The sequence below is a fragment of the Podarcis filfolensis genome, assembly GCF_964270895.1.
Source record: "Podarcis filfolensis genome assembly, chromosome: 17".
Lineage (NCBI taxonomy): Eukaryota > Metazoa > Chordata > Lepidosauria > Squamata > Lacertidae > Podarcis > Podarcis filfolensis.
Window position 1 is genome coordinate 7,822,848 of NC_139621.1, and position 25,029 is coordinate 7,847,876.

Genomic DNA, 25,029 nt, shown 5'->3' on the forward strand with positions numbered 1-25,029 from the left:
TTTATGCTCCAGCCATGTTTTTGGCAGGTCACAAAACAGCTCAAGGAGATGTTGTTTCGTGTTCGTGTCAGTCAAGACATTCAGATCCAGCAGAAAATCTTAAGTAACGCAGCTGAGTGTCATCAAATCACAAAACGATGAGACATGATCTATTATAGGTGGCTGAAGCAGCTAAGGGTTCCAGCAGCTGGTGCAGTCTTCCAGAAATTTAGATTGTGTAACACTGCAGCACGCCCCCCCCCCCATATTTGTAAACCCAAGTAGAAGACTACTGTTATTTTCAAACTGTCAAGAGATGATACACCAAATGAACTGAACTTGCAGGAGTCCCCAAAACCAAACCAAAGCTTAGTCTACTAAAAAGCTCCCCTGAGAGGCAGCTTTCCCCTGCTCCCAAGCTCAGTATCATCCAAAGGTCGGAACCTGCTTCTTATTGCCAGGGCTCTTGTGGTGAAGCTAGAACAGCTCTCTGGGGCCCTACCTTTTGAAACACACACGGTTGCATCAGAGACTTTAAAACAAAAAAGCATTTTATTCAACAAAAATGCACAAATGCCTGCTCAAACTATAAAAACACAGGAAGCTCTTAATTCATGACCATTATCAGGCTTTTACAACAGCTATATTGTGAACAAACATCAGCTTCAAAAAACCCTATGGACACAGAGAGAAAAACAGACACCACCCAGCAGACACGGGGGGATGTTTTGTTATCATTTATTTGTGAAGTTAAAAACGAGCGGTAAAAAGTAAAAATTGAGCATACAATTTCTTGTTTCAATCTCCTCTTGAACAGACAAAAAACACGACAGTTCAGTCCCAGCAGTGGAGAAATGGAGGGCCAGGGCAGGGTTTGTCTGAAACACCAACACCTTTGTCCGAGGAATGTTCCAGCTCTAACTAAAAAGCAGGGTGACTTTTCCTTGTAAAGTTTATTTTTTAAAACGAAACAGAAAGAAAAGAGGAAGTGTTACCCTGAAAACTGAGGTGTGTGTCAGGCAGGATAGGGTCTGGCGGCGGCGGTTTTAGTCGGCTATCTTCTACAGCTGCTGGCTCAACATTAGGGGTTTGGAGATCTGGATTTATTTTGAGAGAGACTTGAAGGCGGCGTAGCTGAGATTCCCAGGAGAAACCCAGCAATCAGAGCAACAGGCCAGCTCCCTTCCCACCCTGTCACTTCCTGCAGCAGCCACCTCTTTCCAAAACAAAAGGTTCTCAGAGATGGGGAGGTTCACATTCAACTCACTGAGCCTGTTGAAAGGAGAAAAACATGATGGGAACCTGTTATTGAAGCTTGAAGCAGGAAGCTTGAAGCAACCGCAAGGATGTGTATTCCATGGACTCAGGTACAGAATCTGGCTATCCGGAACGCAGTTGCTGCCTTTTTTAAAACTTGAATTTTATTTAGTATTTGTTATACAATAGCAGAAACAAAAACACAGCACACAGAAAAGGCGACAGTATCTGCTGAATGTGTATACCCTTACCTATTTTTGGACTATTAGTAGTGCGCAACTTTTTCCTACTCCAGAGCTCTGTTCCCAGTTTTACAATCCTCTGGTCCTAATGGTAGCAGATGTTGTAACTCTGACAACCTGGAACCTAAATTAAACTTTACTGCCCTGGATGTGCTCTGTGTTCATCTCCACCCATGAACCTGCCCAGTCATACAGATGGCTGCATGCTCTGTTACTTGGTGTGCTGTGTAAAAGCTCAAATACTTGATCTACTAAGACCTGTACAAACCCCACAATCAGACTTCATTTGTATAAACTGATTTGTCCAGCCACTGACAAAGCTGTCTCCCTGCTTTTGGAGAAGTGCCAGTCACTAAAGGAACAGCTAGATGAAACTTATCAGGGACTCTGTGCTCTGGATTCCATAATCACGCTGCACAGAGTTTGAGGTCAAGGGGGTTGGTGAACAGAAATATTCAACAAACCAGTTCTCTTTTGCTAGTTGGGAGGATACCTGTTTGGGAACTAGTCTCCTGGAGACATGTCAGACACAAAATGAAGTGTCCTAACAAGTTCTCCTTTGGTTATAACTACAGGTTTCTAGATTTTATGGTGGCAAATGCTCCTTGCCTCTCTACCAATGACTAGTAGAAACAGAATTATCTTTATGAAGTCAACACAGCTAACTTTGCTTAACATGTAATTCAGGCTGCATGTGTTCAGCGTATGCTTTTCTCGCTCATACCAGATGGAATCAGGGGTTTCAAAGAAAGACTAAAGCATATCATGGGCTGGAGATTGCTCAACGCTCAACTTGTAGATATGGCTCATGTTCCACATGTGTTCATTAGATTTTCTTTAATTCTCCCCAAAATGTGCATCATTTCTGTGTCCCCCCTCCTAGTCCCTTAAAGCTCAGACAGTATTTTACAACACCTTGTACTAAAAACTTAACACAATACTCACCAGGAGGCTCCTGGTCATCCGCTCCCAAACAGAGATCCTCCCCATTAGGAAAAGAGGGTTTATTTGTACATTATTTCTGTTCACCAACTTCTTGTACCTTGTTTGTTTGTTGGAACTTTGGCATTAAAAAAACCCCAACTAGAGCAGCATGTAAATTATAGGTAAAGGTAAAGGGACCCCTGACCATTAGGTCCAGTCGTGACCGACTCTGGGGTTGCGGCGCTCATCTCGCTTTACTGGCCGAGGGAGCTGGCGTTTGTCCGCAGGTCATGTGGCCAGCATGACTAAGCCACTTCTGGCAAACCAGAGCAGCGCACGGAAACGCCGTTTACCTTCCCGCCGGAGCGGTACCTATTTATCTACTTGCACTTTGATGTGCTTTCGAACTGCTAGGTTGGCAGGAGCAGGGACCGAGCAACGGGAGCTCACCCCATCGCGGGGATTCGAACCGCCGACCTTCTGATCGGCAAGTCCTAGACTCTGTGGTTTAACCCACAGTGCCACCCGCGTCCCATGTAAATTATATGGGTGCCTTATTAGGTGACAATAGAGCTTGGGCTCTCAAATGGATTTGGGTTAACCTCAGATGCACCCTGATGTTGCTCGCAAGCATATAGCTTGCATGTTAGTCTTAACTTTGAGGCGGCTACATGAGAACCATCCTTTTTTTGGTGTCTGTCTGGAGTGAACCCAGTCTGAAAATGTTTGACTGAAGGAAGTTTTGCAGGACTTTTGAGTGAAGAAATATGGCTTAGTCTTTTGACACTGGGGTTGAAGAAATCAATGTTTGGAATAAAAAATGAAGCCAAGAAGGAAATTTCCACTATTGAAGGTGAACAGATACGGCTGCTGTTAAGCAGAAAACTCTTAGATGTGGGTGATGCTAGCACGTTTCACCTCACATATTTGAAGGCAAGGATTTTGGAGGCTTGTTCATCTGGAATACTCTAACCCCTCTTTGTACTGGCAATAATACTTCCCAAGCTGACACTGCTTCTGCTATTGGGATGAAAAAAACAAACAAACCTGGATCTCTCACTCCAGATTTAAGAAAAACATTTGAAGCATTTCAACGTCTTCTCTGAAAAGCCTCTAGGATTAGACCTTAAAAAGGCGTGGCGGGCAGCTGGTTTGGACAGGAGGGAAGAACTGATAAACTAGCCACCCCAAACTTAAAAAAGGATTACATCTCAAAATGTCTCACAGGAGTTTGTAGAAAATGTATGGAGCCCAGTCTGGAGCCAGATACCTGTTCTGAAGCAGAAAGGCCACCCTGGCTGTAGTTCTGCAACTCACCTGCTGTCCCTGCTGTGTGGGTGGTGGCACTGGGCCACCAGCGCCAGGCGTCTGTCCATAGTACGCAGCTTGTTGTCTGTAGTATTCTGCCCAGGCTGCACTGTAGTCTGGTTGAGGTCCTGGCGGTGCTGTTGGCCCTGCCCCAGTAGCTACTTGAGCTGCTTCCAAAAAGAAAAGAGGGACTAACTGTGCAATCCTAGGCATGCCGGCTTAGAAGCAAGCCCCACTCGGCTCAGTGAGACTTACTCCCAGATAAATGCGTATAGGGCTGCGACCTTAAGACACTCAAGGGAGGTAACTCCAAACCCAGCCTGACAGAAGTGCTATAGGACATATCATCCAAGGAAGCTCAGACCCTTAACTCACCTTGCTTCTTATAATACTCTTCCCAGGCTTTTGTGTAGTCCTGCTGTGGTGGAGCTCCAGGCTGCTGGGGCTGCTGGCCTGTAGGCAGTGTCAAACGACAACAGGACCCTGGTCATGCAAAGCTTTCAACTACTCAAGATCCACCTCACAGGATTCAGATTCTAAAAGGTTTACAGTGACACCGACTACTAAGAGCAGTCACTAGGACCAATGAGGGAGAAGCAGTGTCTTGGCTCACAACGTGCTGAACTTTAGAGGAGCATGGAGCACTTCTGAAGTACAGTGGTGCCCCGCAAGACGAACGCCTCACAAGACGAAAAACCCGCTAGACGAAAGGGTTTTCCGTTTTGGAGGCGCTTCGCAAAACGAATTTCCCTATGGGCTTCCTTCGCAAGACGAAAGCCCATAGGGAAATCTCCAGGACAGCGGGGAAGCGCAGCGCGTCTTCCCCACTGTCCTCGGACCTCCTCCGAAGGCTGGCGGTGGGGCGGAGAGACCTCCTCCCGCCGCCAGCCTTCGGAAGGCTGCTCCGAAGGCTGGCGGTGGGGTGGAGAGACCTTCTCCCCACGCCAGCCTTCGGATGGCTGTCCTGAAGACTTGCGGTGGGAGGAGGGTTTTCCTTCCCACCGCCAACATTCAGAATGCTGTTCTGAATGTTGGCGGTGGGGAGGAAAAACCCTCCTCCCACCGCAAGCCCCGGGAACAGAGGAGAAGCGCTGCGCGCCTTCCCCTCTGTTCCCGTACCTGTCCTGAAGGCTTGCGGTGGGGAGAAAAGCCCTTCTCCGCACCGCCAACCTGGCAAGCGGTCTCCATAGGAACGCATTAATTGATTTTCAATGCATTCCTATGGGAAACCGTGCTTCGCAAGACGAAAAACTCGCAAGAAGAAAAAACTTGCGGAACGAATTAATTTCGTCTCGCGAGGCACCACTGTACAGTGTAGAGCTTGGCACTCTCTCCAGAAGTGGGAGGTATGATTACCTTATGGAGCGCATTCATAGACCCCTGACCCATAGCAATCCCACCCCCAAAACAGAAGAAAGTCCATTGACAAGACTCCTAAGTCAGAAGCGTGGAAGAACCCGCAGCCAAACTGCCTTGTGACTCTCAGCATCTCAAAGGCTTCAGCTCTTTCTTCCCTGCAGCCGATTTAAGAGATTCAAGCTAAATACCAAGATGAAAAATTCCTCATAGGGAACCATTACAAAGAACAAAGCAAACTTGCTTTGAAAAATGGTCCTCAAATGGTACTGCTGTTGATAGTGTTGCCATGCTGACCTAACCTAACCATAATTTGCCTAAATTTTGTTTGTTCGTGGTCAAAAATCTCGAAATTAAGTAGCAGTTGGCAAAACTTGTACTGGCTTGAGGAATCAACCTAAGAGGGCCTTCCAATTAAGTCAGTCATTCATGCCTGGATTTGAATGGGCCATCCCTAAGAGGCACCAACCCCCATGACGTTCACAAATCAAGATGCAGAAATAGTTTAACAGGAACAGAAAACAAATGCTGAAGCATTTTGAGTCAGTACGTTATTTATTCGTCAGGGGAGACTGGAAGGAAGTTATTCAGCGTAGTTTCTCAATCAAGTTGCTTTCTGCAGCCCTTGTAATAATACCATTAAATTACTCCTATCAAAAGAGGTTAAGGATCTGGATAGTCAATTACCTAGTTTTTTGTAATACTCCTCCCATGCTTTAGTGTAGTCTGACTGTCCGGTGGGGGGCGGTTGAGGGGGCTCTCCTTGCACTGGAGGCGCCGTGGGGGCAGGCGGTGCTCCTGGAACTGGGCCCGGGGGCTGCTGGTAGTAGTGCGAGTAATAAGCTGCCCAGGCAGCGTTGGGGTCTGCTGCTGCCGCCGCTTTACCTGGGCAGGAGACACCACAAAAAACTTGAATGCTTCCAGCCACTCTCCCTCATCCCCCTGCGAACCTTGAATGTGCAACAGTACAGTGGTACCTCGGTTGTCGAACGTAATCCGTTCCAGAAGATGTCTGACTTCTGAAACTTTCGATAACCGAGGTGCTAAGGGCAGTCTGTAAAGTCAATGGAGGGGGGGGGGGGAAACATGCAGCGGAAGCTGTTTGACTTCCGAGGTGTGTTCGAAAATGGAAGCATTTACTTCCAGGTTTTTGGCGTTTGAAAACCTAAAATGTTCGGCTTCCGAGATGCTTGAAAACCGAGGTACCACTGCATTGTATACTCTGACGATTGACTCTTGAGGGCTGGTATACAAATACTTACTTGGGTCATGAGGAGCAGGAGGCTGCCACTGTGGATAGGCATTCCCCCAGCCTTGAGGTGGGTACTGTGGAGGTGGTGGCCCTCCAGGACTGAAATAAGAGGAGGGAAAAGGTCACTGGCAATATTTACCCTAAGCAACCCTCTAGGCTCAGGATTCAGAAATCTGGAACCTGCCAAGCAGCAAATCAAATTGCTCCAGGAAGTCACTGGAGAAAACCAAGGGTGGGATTCACCTAGTGAGTCTTGTCAGCAGAAGCCCTGTTGTACGTTCAACACAGTGCGACATTGAATTCCCCCAAAAGCAACTGCACAGGGAAACTGGAGCACTTTCATTTTTTACAGGTAATAAGGCAGGGAGAGGGAAGGTGTTGCTGTACTCCAATGCTCATCAGCACCAGCCAGCATGGCCAGTGATGACACAAAGCGCAGGGTGACAGGTTCCCAATCCCTGTAGCAAGACATCCCAGATCCAGCCCAATCTATGAAATAGGTAGACAAGGGAGCTGCACTGCATTAAGACCAAATCTTATCAGGGGGCAAAGCATCACAGTGAGACCTGCCAATGGCTGAGAGAGGGTCTATTCTAACTTCCCAAAGAAGAAGCAAGTCTTAGCTGATATATTAGCTTTTGGAAGCACAAGTTTTACTCCTGTAACAGCACCAAGCAACGACAGCAGAGCCCTCTAACTCTGCAAGTGGTTTGGTTTCCCTACCAGATTGCTGTAGTACCACTTTCTTGGTACCAGATGCTACACTGTCACAGGGTTTTCTGTTTCAAGGTGAAATATGTCAATGAGGGTAGCAGCAGCAAGGAACATGCCCAAAGCCAAACCCCTCTGTGAAAAACTTCTTTCTGCATAAACTATGTGGATCCATGCCCCCTCTCTTATTAAGTGTTTGGTCAAGAAAGTGACAAGTGTACTGCAGTGTATCTTGAAGGTAACATTTTTTCGCCCTGTTTGCATAAACCTCGAAAAATCCCCAAATTGGGGTGGGGACTTCAGAGACATTCAGGCTCGGCTCAGCATTTCCCCCACAACTTTTGGGCACATCACACTGAGCAGTACACAAGTGTCTCTCCAAGACAGCGAGTGTAGATTTTAATCTCTGGGAAGATTAAAAGGGGTGTCGAAGGCAAAATGGCCTGAAAGGGAGTCACACTCGAGCAGTCTTAGTACTTACTGAGGGGGGGCACTAGGTGGCCCTTGATTAAAAGGCCCTGGGTTGAAGGGGCCCATTGGAGCCGGTCCAGGAGGTCCACCAGGCCCAGGTCCTGGTCCAACTGGACAGAGGGGACCCTAAGGAAGAGATGAATAATCCCTGAAGTGGAAACTGCCACATCCAGAACACAGTCACTAACATTCCCGGCTCGCTCCCATCTGGGAGGCCTGCCACACAGTGAAGGGCAGGCAAATACCTCAATCTTCTCTTCAATGAGCTGCTTGGCATGGTCAATTTGTTGAGGTGATCCCCGGATGATGAACAGTTTGAAGTTGGGGTCTCCATTGGGCGGTAGCTGCCGAGATATTTCTACAAAGGCTCCCGTCTGCTGATTGATAGCCTTTACGTTTTCTCCACCTGAAAAGAGAACGTGGAGGTAACATCTCAGGGACGTGATTGGTACCTGAAGGAGCGTCTCCACCCCCATTGTTCAACCTGGACACTGAGGTCCAGCTCCGAGGGTCTTCTGGGGGTTCCCTCACTGCAAGAAGTGAGGTTACAGGGAACCAGGCAGAGGGCCTTCTCGGTGGTGGTGCCCGCCCTGTGGAATGCCCTCCCATCAGATGTCAAGGAAATAAACAACTATCTTGACTTTTAGAAGATATCTGAAGGCAGCCCTATTTAGCAAAATTTTAATGTTTGATGCTGCCCAGAGTGGCTGGGGAAACCCAGCCAGATGAGCGGGGTATTATTATTATTATGCCACCTCACTTACCTCTGCCAATAACCAGTCCGCACTTGTGAGTGGGGATAGAGAATGTCATCTCTCCTCCAGGGGGCCCCCAATTACCCTGCCCCCTGCCTCTGCCTCTGCCTCCAGGAGGCATTCCTGACCCTGGGGGACCTGGTGGGCCACTCTGCAAGACAGGAACACAATTCATCTTCATGAGAAAAGGAAACAGGAAACATTCTGTGGTTAGTGGGTGCATCTGTAATGCTGACTCTGCAGTGGCATGCAAACTATATAGGGAGCCCTTGGCTGCTGCCAAAGTTCATCAGGGGTTCTTGAATGAAAAGGCCATTCATGGCAAACTTCCTTGAAGGACACTTTGCCCACCATCAAGTTTTCCCCTGCAATGTGAAGCTACAGAAATGCATTGAATGCATTTTGGGATGCACTCGGCTTCAGTGTGGCCTGGCTACCACTACACCTGCCACCAACAAAATGCCCGAGAATAATGTGTGCAACATGCTGGGGATCCTTGACAACTAAGTCAACGTGGAAAGGGCTCCCCTGAAGGTAGAGTGTGAAAGTCTGCTGAAGAGAAATAGCAGCATCTACATTCTCGGTGTGATTTCTACCTTGGGCTGGTAAGACAACCAGAGTCAAGTTCTCAGTGGGATGATATTGAGGAGCTCTAGCACCTTATTAGCAAAACGTGACTGAAAGGATTTTGAAACTACTTGACAAACGTATTCAATACAACTCTTGTGTACACAAGATGAGACATGCTGGACCAAGGCTTTGAGGGTCAAGGTAGCAGCATTTCATACCCGGAGACTCTGGAGAAGCTCATTGATAATCCTGGCGGCATGCTCACATCTGTCAGGGGGACCCATGATATGGGCAATCTTCTCAGGACCTGTCCCATCATCTAAAATGCAAACCAAACAGGGAACTTCATTAGGTTCCACATTCAATTAGTTTCAGAACCAGTGCACTAGCTCACGAGCCACTTGGTGCAGCAACAGCATAAGCTCTCAAAAGAGAGAGACAAGCATCCATTCAGCTTCCTTAATACCTTCTCCCCTCTGCAGCAATATGCCACTCCAGTTCTGTGGAAGGAGAACACACACAGTTCACACAAAGAAGCCTAGAGAACCCAGACACACAAAACAGGCAACACTGCCCTTCAGGAAATGGGTACTACAAGCCATGCCAAGATTTGGATACACCAAGCCCATATGGATCTTTGATTGTGTAAACCCTTAAATCTGGGATCTCTCTGGGAAAAGATTTCACTTTGTGATTTTCAAAAGTGTTTTGTAGAACATAATTATAACAGGGAGAAAAACTTGTGGAGAGCAGGCAAAAGATCAGATAAATAGGTGATAAATAGTATAGGGAGAAAAGCCAGAGAACATTCAATAGGCCTGATGTTTCAGCATGCTGTATGAAGACAGATCATGACAGGGAAGAGATTTAGTCTTCTGACCTTGCTTGAACTGTATCCGAACTCCAGCGTCATTTTGTATTTTCTTAATCATCTCACCACTGCGCCCAATAACCACACCAACAGAATGCCTGGGCACAGGGACCTGAGCAAGTAAATGACAAGCAGAACTAAGGTCAGGTAAGAGCAGTTCAAATTGGACAAGTGTGAGTATCAATACAGAGACAAGGGGGGCGGGGAGAGGGATGAGCACAAAATGTCATACTATAAATTATGTCCCCCTGTCCCAACAAATCCAAGCCAATGTCCTTACATCTATTCCTCCACCAATCCTGGAACCGTATTCATTTCGGTCACCAAAGCCTCCCTGGTCCCGTTCTCGTAAGATGTCCATTACCATTTCACAGGCTTGCTGCAAAGAAGCATGAACATTAATGTTGGAATTATTTGGGAACTTCTCTCAAGAGTATTTCTCCCAAGGTAGATGTGGCACGAGAACTGCCAAGGAAGAAGTCCTTTTTTGTACTTGTGAATACCTGGATTTGAGGCTGGGCAGTTTAGTCACTATCACTGGAGCGCAGTGCAGCAAGAGCAAACTTTGGGGTAGCTAGTTAAAAGTCTCAGTTCAAGTAACCCAGTTTAATGCTGTACTAGCAACTCAGTATAAAGGTAGTATCATACGCTGATGGGAAACTACAGCAGGGATTCAAGAAGGCACATCATGTGGTATGAAGGAGAGCGGTGAACGACTTTTGCAGCAGAGTTTTGGAGATTAGTGAGGGGACCAAAGTATAACAAGGCAAGTCTAAAAGGAAGGCTGCAATAGTCATGGCAGGAAACCACTGGCACAAGAGTCTGAACTGTGAGTATGCGGCCATTTTCACAATATGATTGGATATCTAACTACTTAAACACCACCACCATGGTCAACTGATCACTCAAACTGACAAATGGTAACTTTAACACATTTCATTGGGATTTTTTTGTTACTAAAACAAAAGAGATTGTTGATCGTTGTCGCTAAATAGAAAAACAAGTTGATTAACTTATTGCGAAACAAGAAATTTCACCTCTTCGGCTTTTATTCAAAATGCTTACCTGTACTTTGTAAGGATCACCAATTATCCGAAGGGGCTTGTCTACATTTGTGTTTTGTGAACCGTCTTGAATTAAAATCATTTTCACTCCAGCTCGTTCCTACATTGGCAAAAAGCGAGAGGTCAAGCGGGTTACACCACTGTGCAGAGTTCTTGCAAGCCCTGCCTCCTTGGACAGGACTTAAACTAAGATCAATTTGAATTTCAGGAGGCTCCAGTCCAAGAAACCATCCTTGCCCCAAGAGGCCAGAGAAAACAAGTGCTGTAAGCAAGAAAGGAGGCAAGTAAAAAGAGGGCAAGCACCAGCTCTGATGCAAGGAATTGGGCTGGGAGCACAGCATAGCCCTCACCTGCAACTGCTTAATGGTCTCCCCTCCCTTGCCAATCACCAGGCCTGCTTTCCCAGCTGGGATCATGATTTCCTGCACTGTACCATTCTGCCCATTGGCATTATCGTGGAACTGACCAGGTGGCCCACCACGTCCTCGAGACACGATATCATCAAGCATCATTTTTGCCTTCCTGCAAAGAGGTGGAATGACAAACAACATGACGGTGAGTGACAGGGCTTACAGCCTCTATTCTTTCATTATGAAGGTACGATAACATGAAATGGAACTCACAGCAGTGTTCTTCGTTCTCAAATCACCTGTAGTTCAGTGTTGCTGTTGTGCTGATTCCACAACATCACACAACAGGTAACCTAACCAGCTCAAGTTGCGAATACAAGCACTTTATATTTGCTCTGGATAGTAATGACCGATTTAATGACATTGCATTTTGTGTCTATACAATGTTATGTCATTCATAACACCAACAGGAAAAATCCTGCTTGTCTGCCAGGTACAGTGGTGCCACAACTGCAATTCTCAGTAAGTTTTTAACCCCACCCACCAATGTCAGTCAAACCAGACATGTTTCGGAGCTCAGATGCTTCCCCACAGGGAACATAAAAAGCCCATCACAATGAAGTGGCTTTTGTGAGCTGAGATACAAAGTCCTGCCAAGTTTTTTTTTAATTCTTGAAATTTTCTACCATATTTTGAGACAACAAGGCAGCTTCTACAGTAAAAATACAATAAAAACAATGAGGTAAAAGCAAATACATCTGTTAAATCAGCAGAAAGAGAGAGGCATAAAACTGGATCGGTTTAAAAATACACCATCACAGATGGAGGTCAAAAACAGATTAAAGGCACAGTGAAATAAAAAAGTCTTTGCTGCCCTCCTTACCTTGAGAGAGGGGGCCAATTCAACTGCTTTCAGGGGGAAGTTCCACAATTTGGGTATTGCTAGTAAGAAGGCCCAATTGTTTTCCTGATTGCCATGCCCTGCTACTCTGCCACAGTCCTTGACTATGCCACCTGGTGGCTGGATTCTTTTGGCACACCCTGTCTCTCCCCCACTCCCCTTATGTTTCTGAAATACGTAACATACTGACAAAGGACAAGAGGCTACTCACTGCACAGATTCTGGTGATCCTGTCAGAGACACACTTCGCTCTGGCATTCCTCCACTGTCTGTAGGAGGAAATAAAGGCCATCAGAAGACATCTCTCCACATCAACACATTTCCTCAGAGTTTGATCCCTCCTCCAAATCATGTATCATCCACAGGGTATGAAGGAACTGGCGTTGAAAGAGTAGGTCTTTCACACACATGCACAACATTATTAAGGGCAACTTCTCTATAACGAAAATGCTGATCTGTCCACAGGAAGTAGTAAAAGGACTCAAAATGGTGAAGACACCTGTAAACTTAGGAACTGAAATGGTTCCCCACTCAAACAAAGTTAACTTACCACAAGCTAGAAAATACCATTTGCCTTGTGAGAATACTGTATTCACGCCACCCCAACAAGATTCCTTCCCCCTATTTTCTAGCAGAGTGTATTAGCATATTCAGAAGACACTTTGTCTCCTGAACTACATTCTTTACCACAATAACCACTGAGCTACTTGCCATGATTATAGGCTTCAGAAGGAACAGCCAACATCTGCAGCTCCATATGCTGGAAGTTACACCCCATGCAATTCTCACACCTACCTGGAGAGATCTGTACTTTGCATCCAGAGTCCTGCTGTATTTTGTTGATCTGTTCCCCACCTCTTCCTATGACTGCAAAAGTAAGGAGAGGGGCATTAAGAAACTCAAGCCTGAGATAAAAGCAGTTGTCATTATCCTAAGAGGGAGGCTTGAAGACAACACAGGTTTCCCTCTCTCCTCTCCACAAGAGATGGACAGGATCTTCTAACAGTAAATACAACCCCGTGAAGGGTTGTGTGCATATGTGCATTGGGGACAGTAGCTAAGAGGAGACATAATCCAATCAAGTTTCGCTGTTTATATGACATATAAGTGAAGGATGATAGAACTGCTCCTCCTAAACAAAGTTCACACAAACATGAAAGAAAGAACTCCAGGGTCTCATGATGCCACAAGAGGTATGATAGCCTACAAGAACTAGAGGTCAATGAGAACCTTAGCGCTCAAGTTTCAACCAATTTCTCTGCTAGCCTTCAGAGCTTGAATGCCAAGCCAATTTAAAACCAGGGCTTGTAAACACAAAAATGCCTTCTGGGAACCAATCCTTCCCTACTTAAGATAAAACTCTGCTTCAGGCAGTGTTTTGCAGCCACCATTCCTTCTGGTAAAGGCCAATGCAGGGCCTTCTACCTTAGTCAGGATCACTCACAGAAAGTTGATGAATCCAAAGCAAATGCCAAAAGCAATCCAAAAAAGGAACTCTTTTTCACTGCAGCACTCCCATCCTGAGCCTCAGAAGTGTCCAGGGCAAATCTGTGTTGCTGCTCAACTCACAAAAGTCTTGCTACGCACGGAAAGTGCTCATATGACACCAGCCTCAAGTTGTCCTCAGCAACCAGCTCCTACCAATTTAATTAAACTGAAGGCTTGCCAGAGCACTTTATTGAGCAGAACACCCACCCCACATCTTTGGAGCTACGTACCATACACAGCTTGAAGCACACAGGGTCAACTCAAACACTTGACATCTCTCAGGAAAGACACACAGAAGGGTCACAAAACAAACCAGCCTGCCTGAGCCTTCCCTGTGGAAAGCTCAGCCAACAGGCATTGAAAAATCAAGTAGGCACCGGTTAGTAAAGGTAAAGTGACAGTCTTTCAACTACGGCAACAGCAGATTTCTGCCCTCTCTGTCTAATACTCACTGAGTCCCACCATGCCATCAGGTACTCTGTACTCTTCAGTCACTGTAGACCTGCAAGGGAAAGTTTGGCAGCTTAAAGTAAGGAGTGGGAGGGTTACAGAAATGGAGCTGGTGTTTACCAGCATCCATCAAGAAGCAATAACGGAGAGCTTTCCTCCTCCTCCTGGGAGGGCAGACAGGAAGGTGGCTGAGCAATTAGGCACTGCTCTGAGGAAATCACCATGCACCCGTGCAAAATGCACCCATGCAACCTGGCAGAACCTGCTGCAAACTAAGTAGCCCAGCATCTGCCCACAAGGCTCAGACACAGGCTTCACAAACTATAGCTACAAAACCAGAAGCTACACAAGAATGTGAGTATCTAAGAAATGGCCAACCAGCACAACCTTTCACTACCTACCAAGGCACACAGGTGCTTGGGAGTGACTGGTCTTATAGTGGGACATCACTCACAAATCTGGATGCCAACCTCACCCAACAAAAGCAGCCTTTTCTCTTTGGGGGTACTGAAATGCTGCCCTCTTGCAGTCAACCTGAACTCAGAAGCTGAATACTTTTAGCATTGATTTAACCTTTCCAGCTCAAGCCTATGTGGGGAGAAAAAAAAGAGGCACACAGCTAATTTACCTGGGGGGAGGATGGATCGGTCCAAGCTGAGGGGGTGGTGGCATGGCTGGAAAACAAAGCAAGGGTTTGGTTATGAATCCACATTCTTGAAGGTAAACTATAAATCAGTCACGGGGTTTCCCAGTCTGCTGCTGCAGCTGTTTTTTAAAAGGTCCTGTTTTTAAAATGCAAAGCTGACCTTCCTAATCCCATAGAACTCTCCCCACCAAAAGAGTTAGCTTACATGTCCTCCCACTTTTCAGTATCAATATGAAAATAAATATGAATAGAATTTCCACGTAGTTAACACACATTATTCTATAAGTCTTTAATAATAAAGTATACTTACGTTCTGGCTGGGGAGCCATTTTCTTGCTCTCTGGTTGGTCTGTCAAAATAAAAATAAATAGTCACCTCTTTCAAAAATTAAAAGACCATCTCTCCTCTCTTCCAGCTTTCAAAACTAACAGTCAAGATTGCAGCTACATGGAAGGCATATTCTGGAAACTTCACGAGCTCTGATAACTATATCAACAACACATTCATATTCAGGCATACTAACACAACTGTACAACCTTTATCAAGGTGTGTGTGTGTGTGTATACTTCACACTCCTAAGAATCCAGAGTTCTACATGAAGTATTGCCAGTTTAATTTACTGTGTCCCACTAGGGTCAGTCTCACATACCTCCATCCTCCAGTTGTCTCTTCTGACCACCAAATCCAAAGTCAGGTGTAGTGTTGTTCACTGTTGTGGCTGTGTCCCCCCCAATTTTAGCTGCTATCTGAAAGTAGAATAGACACTAGTTAGTCTCCCCTTAATCTTATCAAAAGAACCAAGAGCAAGTTGTTTAATACACAATCATTTCAAAAACCCAGGAACATCAAGTCATTAAGTATACATTGCAACACATAGCACATGACTGTGCTTTTCCTAAGCCCAAAGTGGTCTATATATATAAAAATGGCAAGCTATTAAATCTCACCATGGTAATTCATTCACTAGTTACCTCCTGTTTAGACTACTGTCATGCTCTCTGTGTGGTGTTGCTTTTAAGAAGTGTTCTGAAAATTAAACTGGCAGCAGCATTTTGCACTGGTTGATGGACTGGCAGTAAAACAATTGATGAATGTTACTCTAATTTTGTGTGATCTGATTGCTTGTTCTGGGCTTAACATAAAAGTACTGATTTTAACCTTTAAGCCCTAAATCATTTGTGAATGGGGTATCTCAAAGACAGCATTCTTTTGTATGTGACCCACATGATGCCGTTCAACACATGAAGTCTTACCCTGGGTGCCATTCAGCAGGCACTCACAAGGAGTGCAGCTTTTTCAGTGGTGACATTGACTATACAAGTTATTTTCTCTAAGATCTGGCTCTGACACACCATTCTGCTAGGTGCCTGGCTAGAAGTTGACTTTCAGCTGGCTTTTGTGTAACTTTGACTTTCTCATCAGAACAGTAGCACTATTGCTTATGATAAAATGACAACATGAGCACCATGGTATTTTCTTCTCAAGCCTTCCTTGGCACACAGGAGTTTTAAAAGCCCTCTTAAAGCACAGGCTAGTCTTGTACCACAGTGGTACCTCGGAACTCGAACGGTTCTGTTCTCGAACGTTTTGGCTCCCAAATGCCGAAAACCTGGAAGTGCTCTGGTTTTTTAACGTTCCTCGGAATACGAACATCTGCCGCGGCTTCCACTGTGCAAAAACCTAGCTGTTGGCCAATCGGAAGCCATGCCTTGGAACTCGAACGTTTCAGAAGACGAATGGTCTTCCGGAACGGATTACGTTCGAGTTCTGAGGTACAGCTGTATCTTGTAATGATGTAGCTGTCTATCCTAACTCTTTGCAAAAAATGTGGTTAACAACATTTAAATTCTAAGTATTTCCGCATTTATATTTTCTTTCAAGAATAATTTTTACGTACAACTAAAAAGGCAACTTCGTTATGGCAACTCTACTTAGTATTTTGCCCCATCACAAAGTTATCTTGCTATGTTTTACATCAATGAAACAAAAGTAGCTTTCAGATTTTCAGCTTGCCGAATATGTAACTTCCAAAGAAAAGCATCAACATTTTTAGCCATCAGATACCACTCACTTCTGCACCACAAAACATATCGGCAATACTCAAATGAAGGAGCCAAAAGCTTGTCCCCAATGAGTCCCAATTCCTTCTAGAACTTGACCTTCACACCAGCTCACTGTAAAGCCTAAAGTTGCACTGATTCCCTGCCAGATTCCCTCCCATTCCTCTTTAGAACTCCCAATACTTTTAACAATAAGGAAGAGAGAATTATGGCAGGGCAGGTTTTCCATACTTGCAGTACTGCGACACCTCTACATCTCCTAAAATTCACGCCTTTGCACAACCCTTAAACGTACAGAAGCCCAAAGGTTGGCCACACCTGTTCTTCACTATGGCCAAATATGCATGCCTGCAGCTCTCTGAACCAGCTTCTCCTGAAAGTTGCTACAGTAAGGCCTATAGAAATGGAAATTGAGTGCTGGGGATGCCGATACTAGTCCTCTTGAGTTGCTACACATAGAATTAGTTGGTATACTTATATCAAATAAAGAGGAACAGACTCTGCACCCAGGGCTATAATGTAGGTAACAGACAAGAATTGAGGGGGAAATATTGAGGGAAGACAGGTGGATGCCTGATGGTAAAGAGTTCTCATGGCAGAGAGTGGCAACGTAGATTGGGTTTGAATGAGGATGAATATGAGAGCAGAAAGGGGATAACACGGGCCATGGAGAGGGAGAAGAGTTAACGTACTAAATAAGAGCAAGTGGATGGAAAGCATTTGAAGGTCAAGAGAAGTTTAAACAGAATAGGACCAATCAGGAGGACATGACTAATACAATCATGGCACCAAAGAGAGAGGTTTCAGAGAAGGGGCAGGTGCATATTTATATACCCAACAACCAAACAAGATTGGTACCATGATTGTTAGCTTTTTATCAGAATATAAATCATTCCAGTAAGTGACTTTAATGTACTACGGATTTCCAAGTTAGAGAAGTCCCCAAATCAATAAGTCCTCCAATATTTTGCCAAATCTCTCTGAACAGACCTTAGAAAAGTTGAGTTCAGCTAAGTTTTGGTGGTGTTTGAACCCCAAATATAAGTCTACACCATTGATTTTAAACCACACTTGAGGACTGATTTTTTTTTTTTGTATTCAAACATTGTAAAGCATTGTTATGTAGTATCAGAAAGTTGTAAAACAGGAATGAAGACTTTTTCAGATTGCTCATCACTTCTCATTAGTTACTCAATGGAAATAAAAAAGGAAGTAGAGGATCTGGAAATTGGGTGAATATTTGATAAGAAAGCAGATTGAGGATCATATCGAATTGAGCTTCCAGCTTATTATTTAATGTTCAACATGCTACTGAAATGAAGTATTATTGAAACAGTTGTTTACATGTTGTATGTGGAAAAACAACATAGAAATCAAACCATGACTATGGGTGGCAGTAAGGCCTTGTATTTGAGGGAGATGTCATTAAAAGAAGCCGAAGTTGCAATTTTACACACGTTTACTTGGGCACAAGCCTCATTGAACAAGTGGACAGAAAGTGTGGAAGAACATGCTAGATGTTACTTGGAGCTTTATTTTTAGTTTATCAAGAGACATAGGACTAATCAATGGCTAATATAGGCTTATTTAGCTGACTTTATGAACAGTGGTTCGAGAAAGTATTGGGTTTAATTTTGCTTTAAAGGAAAGTATAGTTAGATAATATTTATTAAAGAAAACATAAGGTAATCAACTATTTAAAAAATGACTACAAAACACTTTATTTCTTATGCCATCAGCATCTGAAGATGTGGAATGGAAGGGTTCCTTTTTATAAATAACTTAACAGACAGTATTAAAGTTTTCAGTGCAACAACATGCTGGTAGAAGAATGGCTAGAACAACAAGTCTTTGAGGAATGACTATTCAGTAAAAATAAAGGTTTGCTATCTAGAATGTATGCAATAAAGCTATAATATTAAATTAGGAGACAGATGGACACAGTAATAATTTCAACAGAAACCTGGGGCTTAAAATTGCAAAGAGGACCAGGAAACTGTTTTTAGCTCAATATAATTGGGCTAAAGTGGAAGGGAACACTACTGATTTGAAATATAAAAACTATTTTAATTTTGTAAAAAGTGCTTGAATTGCAGAAAGAACCTGTAAGTTTTGACTGCAGGTGTCAATTGTGAAAATGAACAAGTATAGAAGTTGTCATTTTCATAAAGATGAAGAAAAACCAAGAAAAAGTATATGAATAAAATATAAGAAATAACAAGTGAAGGAGAGATTTTGCCGTATCAAAAATGGTCAATTTTATTGACATTACAAAGGTCAGTGTCACAAATTTTAGAACTTGGTGAATGACCTGATTTGGACAATCACTTAAAACAATTTTACCTTGCCCTCCAGTTTCAGAGTGAAGATCTTGTTTCGTATTAGGCAAGAACTGGGGAATTCTAGTGCTGGTTAACAAACCAGAAAAATAAGTAAGGATCACAGGAGTGCTGGGTTTGGATGGCTATTCAAGGTTTAGCAGGATTGTCTTAACCAGCTGAATCTATGGGAAGGAGGAATTACAGGTAACTGTTGGACTAGAATGCTTATACACAGACTTCATATTAACATAGTTATTTAAAAGAAACAGAGAATTTAAAATTAAAAAAGGCCAAACTATCAATTTTATCTAATCTGAACTACAGCAAGTCTAATACTACTAACACAGGGCTCCAAAGACAAAAACTGTGTCAAATTCCTAAGACAGACTAGCTGTGGAAATAAGTTGACTGAACAAAGGGTATCCAGAGGGCAAAGAATCTGAAACAAGGAAGTCAGCAGCCTACTTAAAACTTCAAAACTGATACTGTAAGGAAATGGTTGCAGTGATTCTGTTGATTAGCAGGAACAAACAAAACCACCCATCAAATCTGACAATAAATGCCCCAGCAGCGGGGGAAAAAGTGGAAGGGGAAACATCGTTTCTAAACAAGAAGTCCAGGTTTATTTTGTTTTGCAGCCGCAAAAACAACAAAGTAGGAGTAAAATGGTTGTGCTAAGCGATGGGTTCACTGGGCTTAGACTGAAGTGCAAACCAGGTAAGGGTTTCCTGCTTATGTAAAAGTATACTTACTGGACCTCATCAATCAATATAGTAAATATTCATTTTTAAAAAAAAAAAACCAAAAACCCCAAGGTTCTGAGAATTTGAATTTCATCAAGCCAGTTGCAGAAGTACTGTAATACAAAAATTAATTTCCCCTGAATTTGTATCAGGGAATATCTAAAATAAACACCAAAACATCACAGTATAGAATAGAACTATCAGTGCTATGTCAGGACCTGGTGAGCAAGTCTTTTATTCAATCACTGGAGGCCATATCTGTCAACTTTTCCCTTTTCTTGCGAGGAATCCTATTCGGAATAAGGGAATGCTGGAGGCAGCAGAAAAGCATCTGTGATGGTAAATGTCCCTCACTTCAACAAAAGCAGGCAAATATATGGCTCATAGCCCTAAGAGATTTATACTAGTATATGTTATCCCTGCATGACTTCCTAAAAATAAGACCTTTTCTCCTTGACACACAAGATCTAGCTACATAGAAATGTCAAAGCCTTTAAATTCATGTTTCGTTTAGGAGAACACAGAATTTCCCAAGAAAAATAGATCACAAAAAGTAGAATGCTTAAAAATTGCTTTAAAAATATGCTCAATAGTCAAATCTATAACACACAGCTCTACTTCTCATTTATATCTGCAGCTGTGGCAGTGGATGTGCTGGACAGTTATCTAGCCTCAGTAATGGGCTGGATGAGGGCCAACAAACTGGAGTTCAGTCCAGGTAAGACTGAGGCACTCTTAGTGGGCGGTTCCCTAGAACAGATGGCTGGGAGGTGGCCTGCTCTTGATGGGGTTACACTCCCACTGAAGGACCTGGTACGTAGCTTGGGGGTACTTCTGGATCCACTGCTTGTTGCTAGAGGAGGCTCAGGTGGTCTTTGTGGCATGGAGTTCCTTCCATCAGCTCTGGCTGTGCCCAGCTGTTGCCCCGATCTGGACACTATGTTCTGGTAACCTCTAAGGCTGGGCGATATCTGGTTTTCAACCAGCTAAACATCACTATATACTGATGTATCACTCCATATGAATTAAGGATGGAGTTATGTAGAGGCATTGGCTGGCTTCATGGTTTTCCCCACATTGTGATTTTTGCACAGCACACACACACACACACACGATTCGTGATATATTTCCAGGTCAAAAATTATGAAAGTGATATGATATAGATTTCAAACTGGTTTCAGACACTATATCAATATATTGCCCAGCCCTAGTAACCTCTAAGGGACATGGGTGGCGCTGTGGTCTAAACCACTGAGCCTAGGGCTTGCCGATCGGAAGGTTGGTGGTTCGAATCCCCGTGACGGGGTGAGCTCCTGTTGCTTGGTCCCAGCTCCTGCCACCCTAGCAGTTTTAAAGCACGTCAAATTTCTGCAAGTAGAGAAATAGGTACTTCTCCGGCGAGAAAGTAAACGGTGTTTCCGTGCGCTGCTCTGGTTTCACCAGAAGCGTCTTAGTCATACTGTCCATATGACCCAAAAAAACTGTCTGCGGACAAACGCTGGCTCCCTCGGCCAGCAAAGCGAGATGAGCGCCACAACCCAAGAGTCATTCACGACTGCACTTAACTGTCAGGGGTCCTTTACCTTTTTAGTAACCTCTAGGTTAGATTACTGCAACACATTGTACAAGGGTCTGCCTCTGAAGAGGTTCAGAAACTTCAGGTGGTGCAGAATTCAGCAGCAAGGTTGCTCACCAAGGCAAGACAGTTTAAACATATCACACCAATCCTGGCTTGACTGCATTGGCTACCAATTACTTTCCAGGCCCAGTTCAAAATGTTGGTTTTGATGTATAGTCCTAAATGGCTCAGGACCACACTATCTCAAGGTCTGCCTCTCCGTATATGTATAGACCCGGACCCTGCAATCATCACCTGAGTCCCTTCTTCATGTGCTTTCTCCATTAGAGGTCCAGCGGACAGCAACAGTGTGGAATGCTCCCAGGGATTATTACATATAGTTAGGCACCAGATGAAAACATTCCTCTTCACCCAGGCCTTGGGCAGATTAAATAATCTATGGCCTTTTAAACTTGGGCGGGGGGTTATTGTTTTGTTATTATGTTACATATTTCTGCGTTTTTATACTGTAAACTGCTCTGTGATCCTCGGATGAAGGGCAGTATAGAAATCCTACTTTTAGACAAACTTCCCCCGCCCCCCGTCATGGACAAATGCAACAAATTTGATGAACAAAACTATTTCAGGCCTTTTCCCTCTGTAATGTGTTCCAACAGTGACAAATAGTTCATGGCATGAAAATCATACCAGGGTCTAGTCAGTTTTCAACTTGAGGAAATTCAGTGTCTTCTTGAATACTTTGATTTCTAAGAAAACACTGCTGAAATGTAGAACAGCTCACTAGCTAATGATGATAAGACACTCTATGATGGAATGCTTAAAAGAAGTGGTGCCATTACATTTCAGATAGCTGATTTTTCATTTTAAAACTGAATGGTGTTTTCTCATACCAAAGAAAGTTTCAGGATCAAAACAAAAGAAACCCAAATTTCCTATTTACATAGCCCTTCCCTACAGGATGCTTCTAAAAGGAAATCTCTCTCCTACAGCCTGCTTACAAGTCATTTCAGAAGAATAAATCAAATACTGTGTGCAGCAACCTCAGCTTTGCTTAGCAGCTTCATATCTCCAGACGGCATGAATGATGAACAAAACAAAACAAAATCTCATAGGGAAACCAGATATTATAAAAGGGGACTGAGTTCAAATCCTATACAGCCATGAGGCTCCCCAGATAAGTAGGGTAACCTTCCCCCGCAGGACTTTAATGATAATGAGATATTCCCAACACCCAAGCAACTTGGAAGATAGTAAAGTGATAAAAAGTATGGACAAATAACTAAACTATCCATTCTGAACAAGCTTTTACCCTACTTACCAAACTTTATTCATAAGACAAGATGCACAGAAACTATCTCAGAAACACTCCCCTCCGAACTGGAAACCTTCATCCGAAATCTAAACCCAAACAGGGACTAGTTCCTGGTAGACAGTGACACTGTATTGAGAGTGGAGCCTGGCTTTAAATTAAGCCTTAACTATTTGTAAATACATATCAGCAAGCTCTATCCTTATTCAACCTTACTACTCTGTCTTCCAGAGCATCAAGTTTTCATTTCATTTTCATACTGCTTTCAAGCACCCACAAACTACCTGTATGCAGAAAATATGAACATTACAGAAGGAGATATGGTACAGCCCTTTCCATAGTTTTCTGGGACCAGAAAAGTTTTTAACATGAATTAAATATGACTGCATCATAGAATCAGAATTGTAGTAATTTCTATTTTATTATTTCTTGAATTTATATGCCGCCCTACACCCACAGGTCTCAGGACAGTTCACAGGATAAAATCATAATATAAAACCACAAAGTACTTAATCAAAATAAACAACAACGCAATAACTCAACGCCCCAAAAAAACATATTTTAAAAGGGCCCAAGAATCTCAACTAAATCATACATGCCAGATGGCCACCCAACTTCTCTTTAGCTCAAGAAGCCCATCATCTCAAAACACGCCTCAAACAGCTCGTCTGAAATCTCAATCAAGGTCCACGCGTGCTACAGTAAGAATGCAACGCTTGTGGGTAAAATCCATCCCGCTGCCATTCCACCTGAGCGCGCCTTAGAGAAGAGGGAACCATCTCCACGCGTCCTGCACGTGCCAGAGAGAACTGTGCAGCTACCTTTCTGCGTGCAGGGACTGAGCCCCCCCCCTCCTCGCGCGCGCTTTTAACCTGAAGTGGTACAGCCGAGAGAGCTCCGTTGCCTCAGGACTGTCCTTCCTCAAGCCCCGCTGCATGTGGAGAGTCGCTCTCCAGCATCGCCATCCCCGGGGCCTGCCGTGAGGATAGGGAGGGAGGCGAGAGATGCCCCGCTGCTGCCCGCTCCCTCGCCGCCGGGCCGCCCTCCCCCGTCCGCTTCAGCTCCCTCACCTGCCGGGCGCGCTGGACCGCGTCGGCGAAGGCGTCCTTGCGGATCCCGCCAGGTCCGGGACCCGCCGCTCCGCCGGCCTGGCCGGCCCCGCCGGCGCCCCCTTGGTTGGGCGGCCCGGCTCCCCCACCGGCGCCCGGCGGCCCAGCTGAGGGCGGCGGCGGCCCGCCGGCGTTATAGTCCGACATGGCGGCGGAGACGGAGCGGGGCACCGAAGGCTCAACACGGGAAGCAGGCCGAGCACTCTGCCCGTCTCCCTCACCACACACTCACAGACACACGTCCGCGCTGCACGCTGGGAACGCGAGGCGGGACTACAAGCCGTTGCCCTCCGACCTCTCCTCGGAGGACCAATCGCTTAGGGGCTCCAGCTGACTGGCATGGCAAAGGGCCAGTGGGTACAAAAGGAAACAGGCGGCCTCAACGCCCGGCCAGTTAAAAGCTAAGAAGAGGCGGGCTCTGCAGCTTGAGTGCCAGGGTGCTCCTCGAGTGGCAAGCATGGGGAGGAGCGTGATATGTGGTTTGCGACCTATTAGAGAATGGCAGGGGCGGGGTGAGAAGCCGTCTTTGGACCAATCAGGGAGGCAAGGTCGCTAAACCTCAAGCCCCTCCATTGGAGAAACGGAGAGTACGTCATGTGGCAGAATGCGCTGGTTTCAGCCAAAGCGACAACCGGGTTCTGCCTCAGAGGCTGGGGGTTGAATCCCCTCACCGTTTGGAAGGGCGGGGCTAACGTGGGGTTACGTCATTTCTTAAGGGGCCCTTTAATAATAACAATAATCATAACGGGGGGGGAAATTAATCGCGTTCGACGTGCGCGTCGCCGCCGGCCCGCCAAAAATCAGCAGGGACAAAAATCCAGATTTCTCACGTAGGCGCTTGCACGGGGAGGCGGGGGGGACCCCACTTCCGCTTCTTTCCCGCCCCCTTGGAGGCGATTGGTCGGAGAGCTGCAGTAAGGCGGAAGTGCATCATGATCGACACGAGGCTGGACCAATGAGTCGGGACGCAGCTGGCCGGTTTCTTCAACCTACCCTCGGGGTTGCCATAACAATGAGAGCAGCGATTGCCGGAAGGGGCGGGACACTGGCCAACATCCTTCCGGCTGGAGGCGCCGGGCGGATTTCAGGCTTCCGCGGAAGATGCTGTTCCTGGAAGGACCTGGGTAGTGGCGTGAAAGCTGGACCCCCTCCTTGCTTCCCTTCGACCTGCAGGTGAAGGAGGAGGCCTTGTTCCCGCGGGGGTTTGTGTACGGACCGGTTTTAATGAAAGGCCTGGTATGATATAATGTTTTGAGAAAAGAGGGGGCGGAAACTGCTCTTTGCTTCTTCCGCTCCTGCCTGACTCTGTGGTG

General features: G+C 45.1%; 1 protein-coding gene across 2 annotated transcripts; it reads right to left on the minus strand.

Annotated features, from left to right (window-relative positions):
* Positions 1 to 512: 512 nt before the first annotated feature.
* On the minus strand, positions 513 to 23,952 carry KHSRP (KH-type splicing regulatory protein). 2 transcript variants are annotated; one of them, XM_083593341.1, is made up of 20 exons: positions 23,678 to 23,952; positions 15,245 to 15,341; positions 14,906 to 14,944; positions 14,578 to 14,623; positions 13,952 to 14,001; positions 12,807 to 12,878; positions 12,223 to 12,280; positions 11,111 to 11,282; positions 10,762 to 10,860; positions 9,977 to 10,075; positions 9,706 to 9,808; positions 9,044 to 9,144; positions 8,265 to 8,406; positions 7,746 to 7,906; positions 7,511 to 7,626; positions 6,329 to 6,417; positions 5,754 to 5,951; positions 4,086 to 4,163; positions 3,720 to 3,877; positions 513 to 1,251 (listed from the first exon to the last, which is right to left on the minus strand). In XM_083593341.1, exons 1-20 carry the CDS (start codon positions 23,861 to 23,863, stop codon positions 1,243 to 1,245), a joined length of 2,073 nt encoding a protein of 690 aa, XP_083449467.1. In that variant the 5' UTR covers positions 23,864 to 23,952; the 3' UTR covers positions 513 to 1,242. The 2 variants fall into 2 exon arrangements, with proteins under 2 accessions (XP_083449467.1, XP_083449468.1); XM_083593342.1 differs by lacking the exon at positions 13,952 to 14,001 and having other exon boundaries at positions 23,678 to 23,710.
* Between the last annotated feature and the right edge of the window lie 1,077 nt (positions 23,953 to 25,029).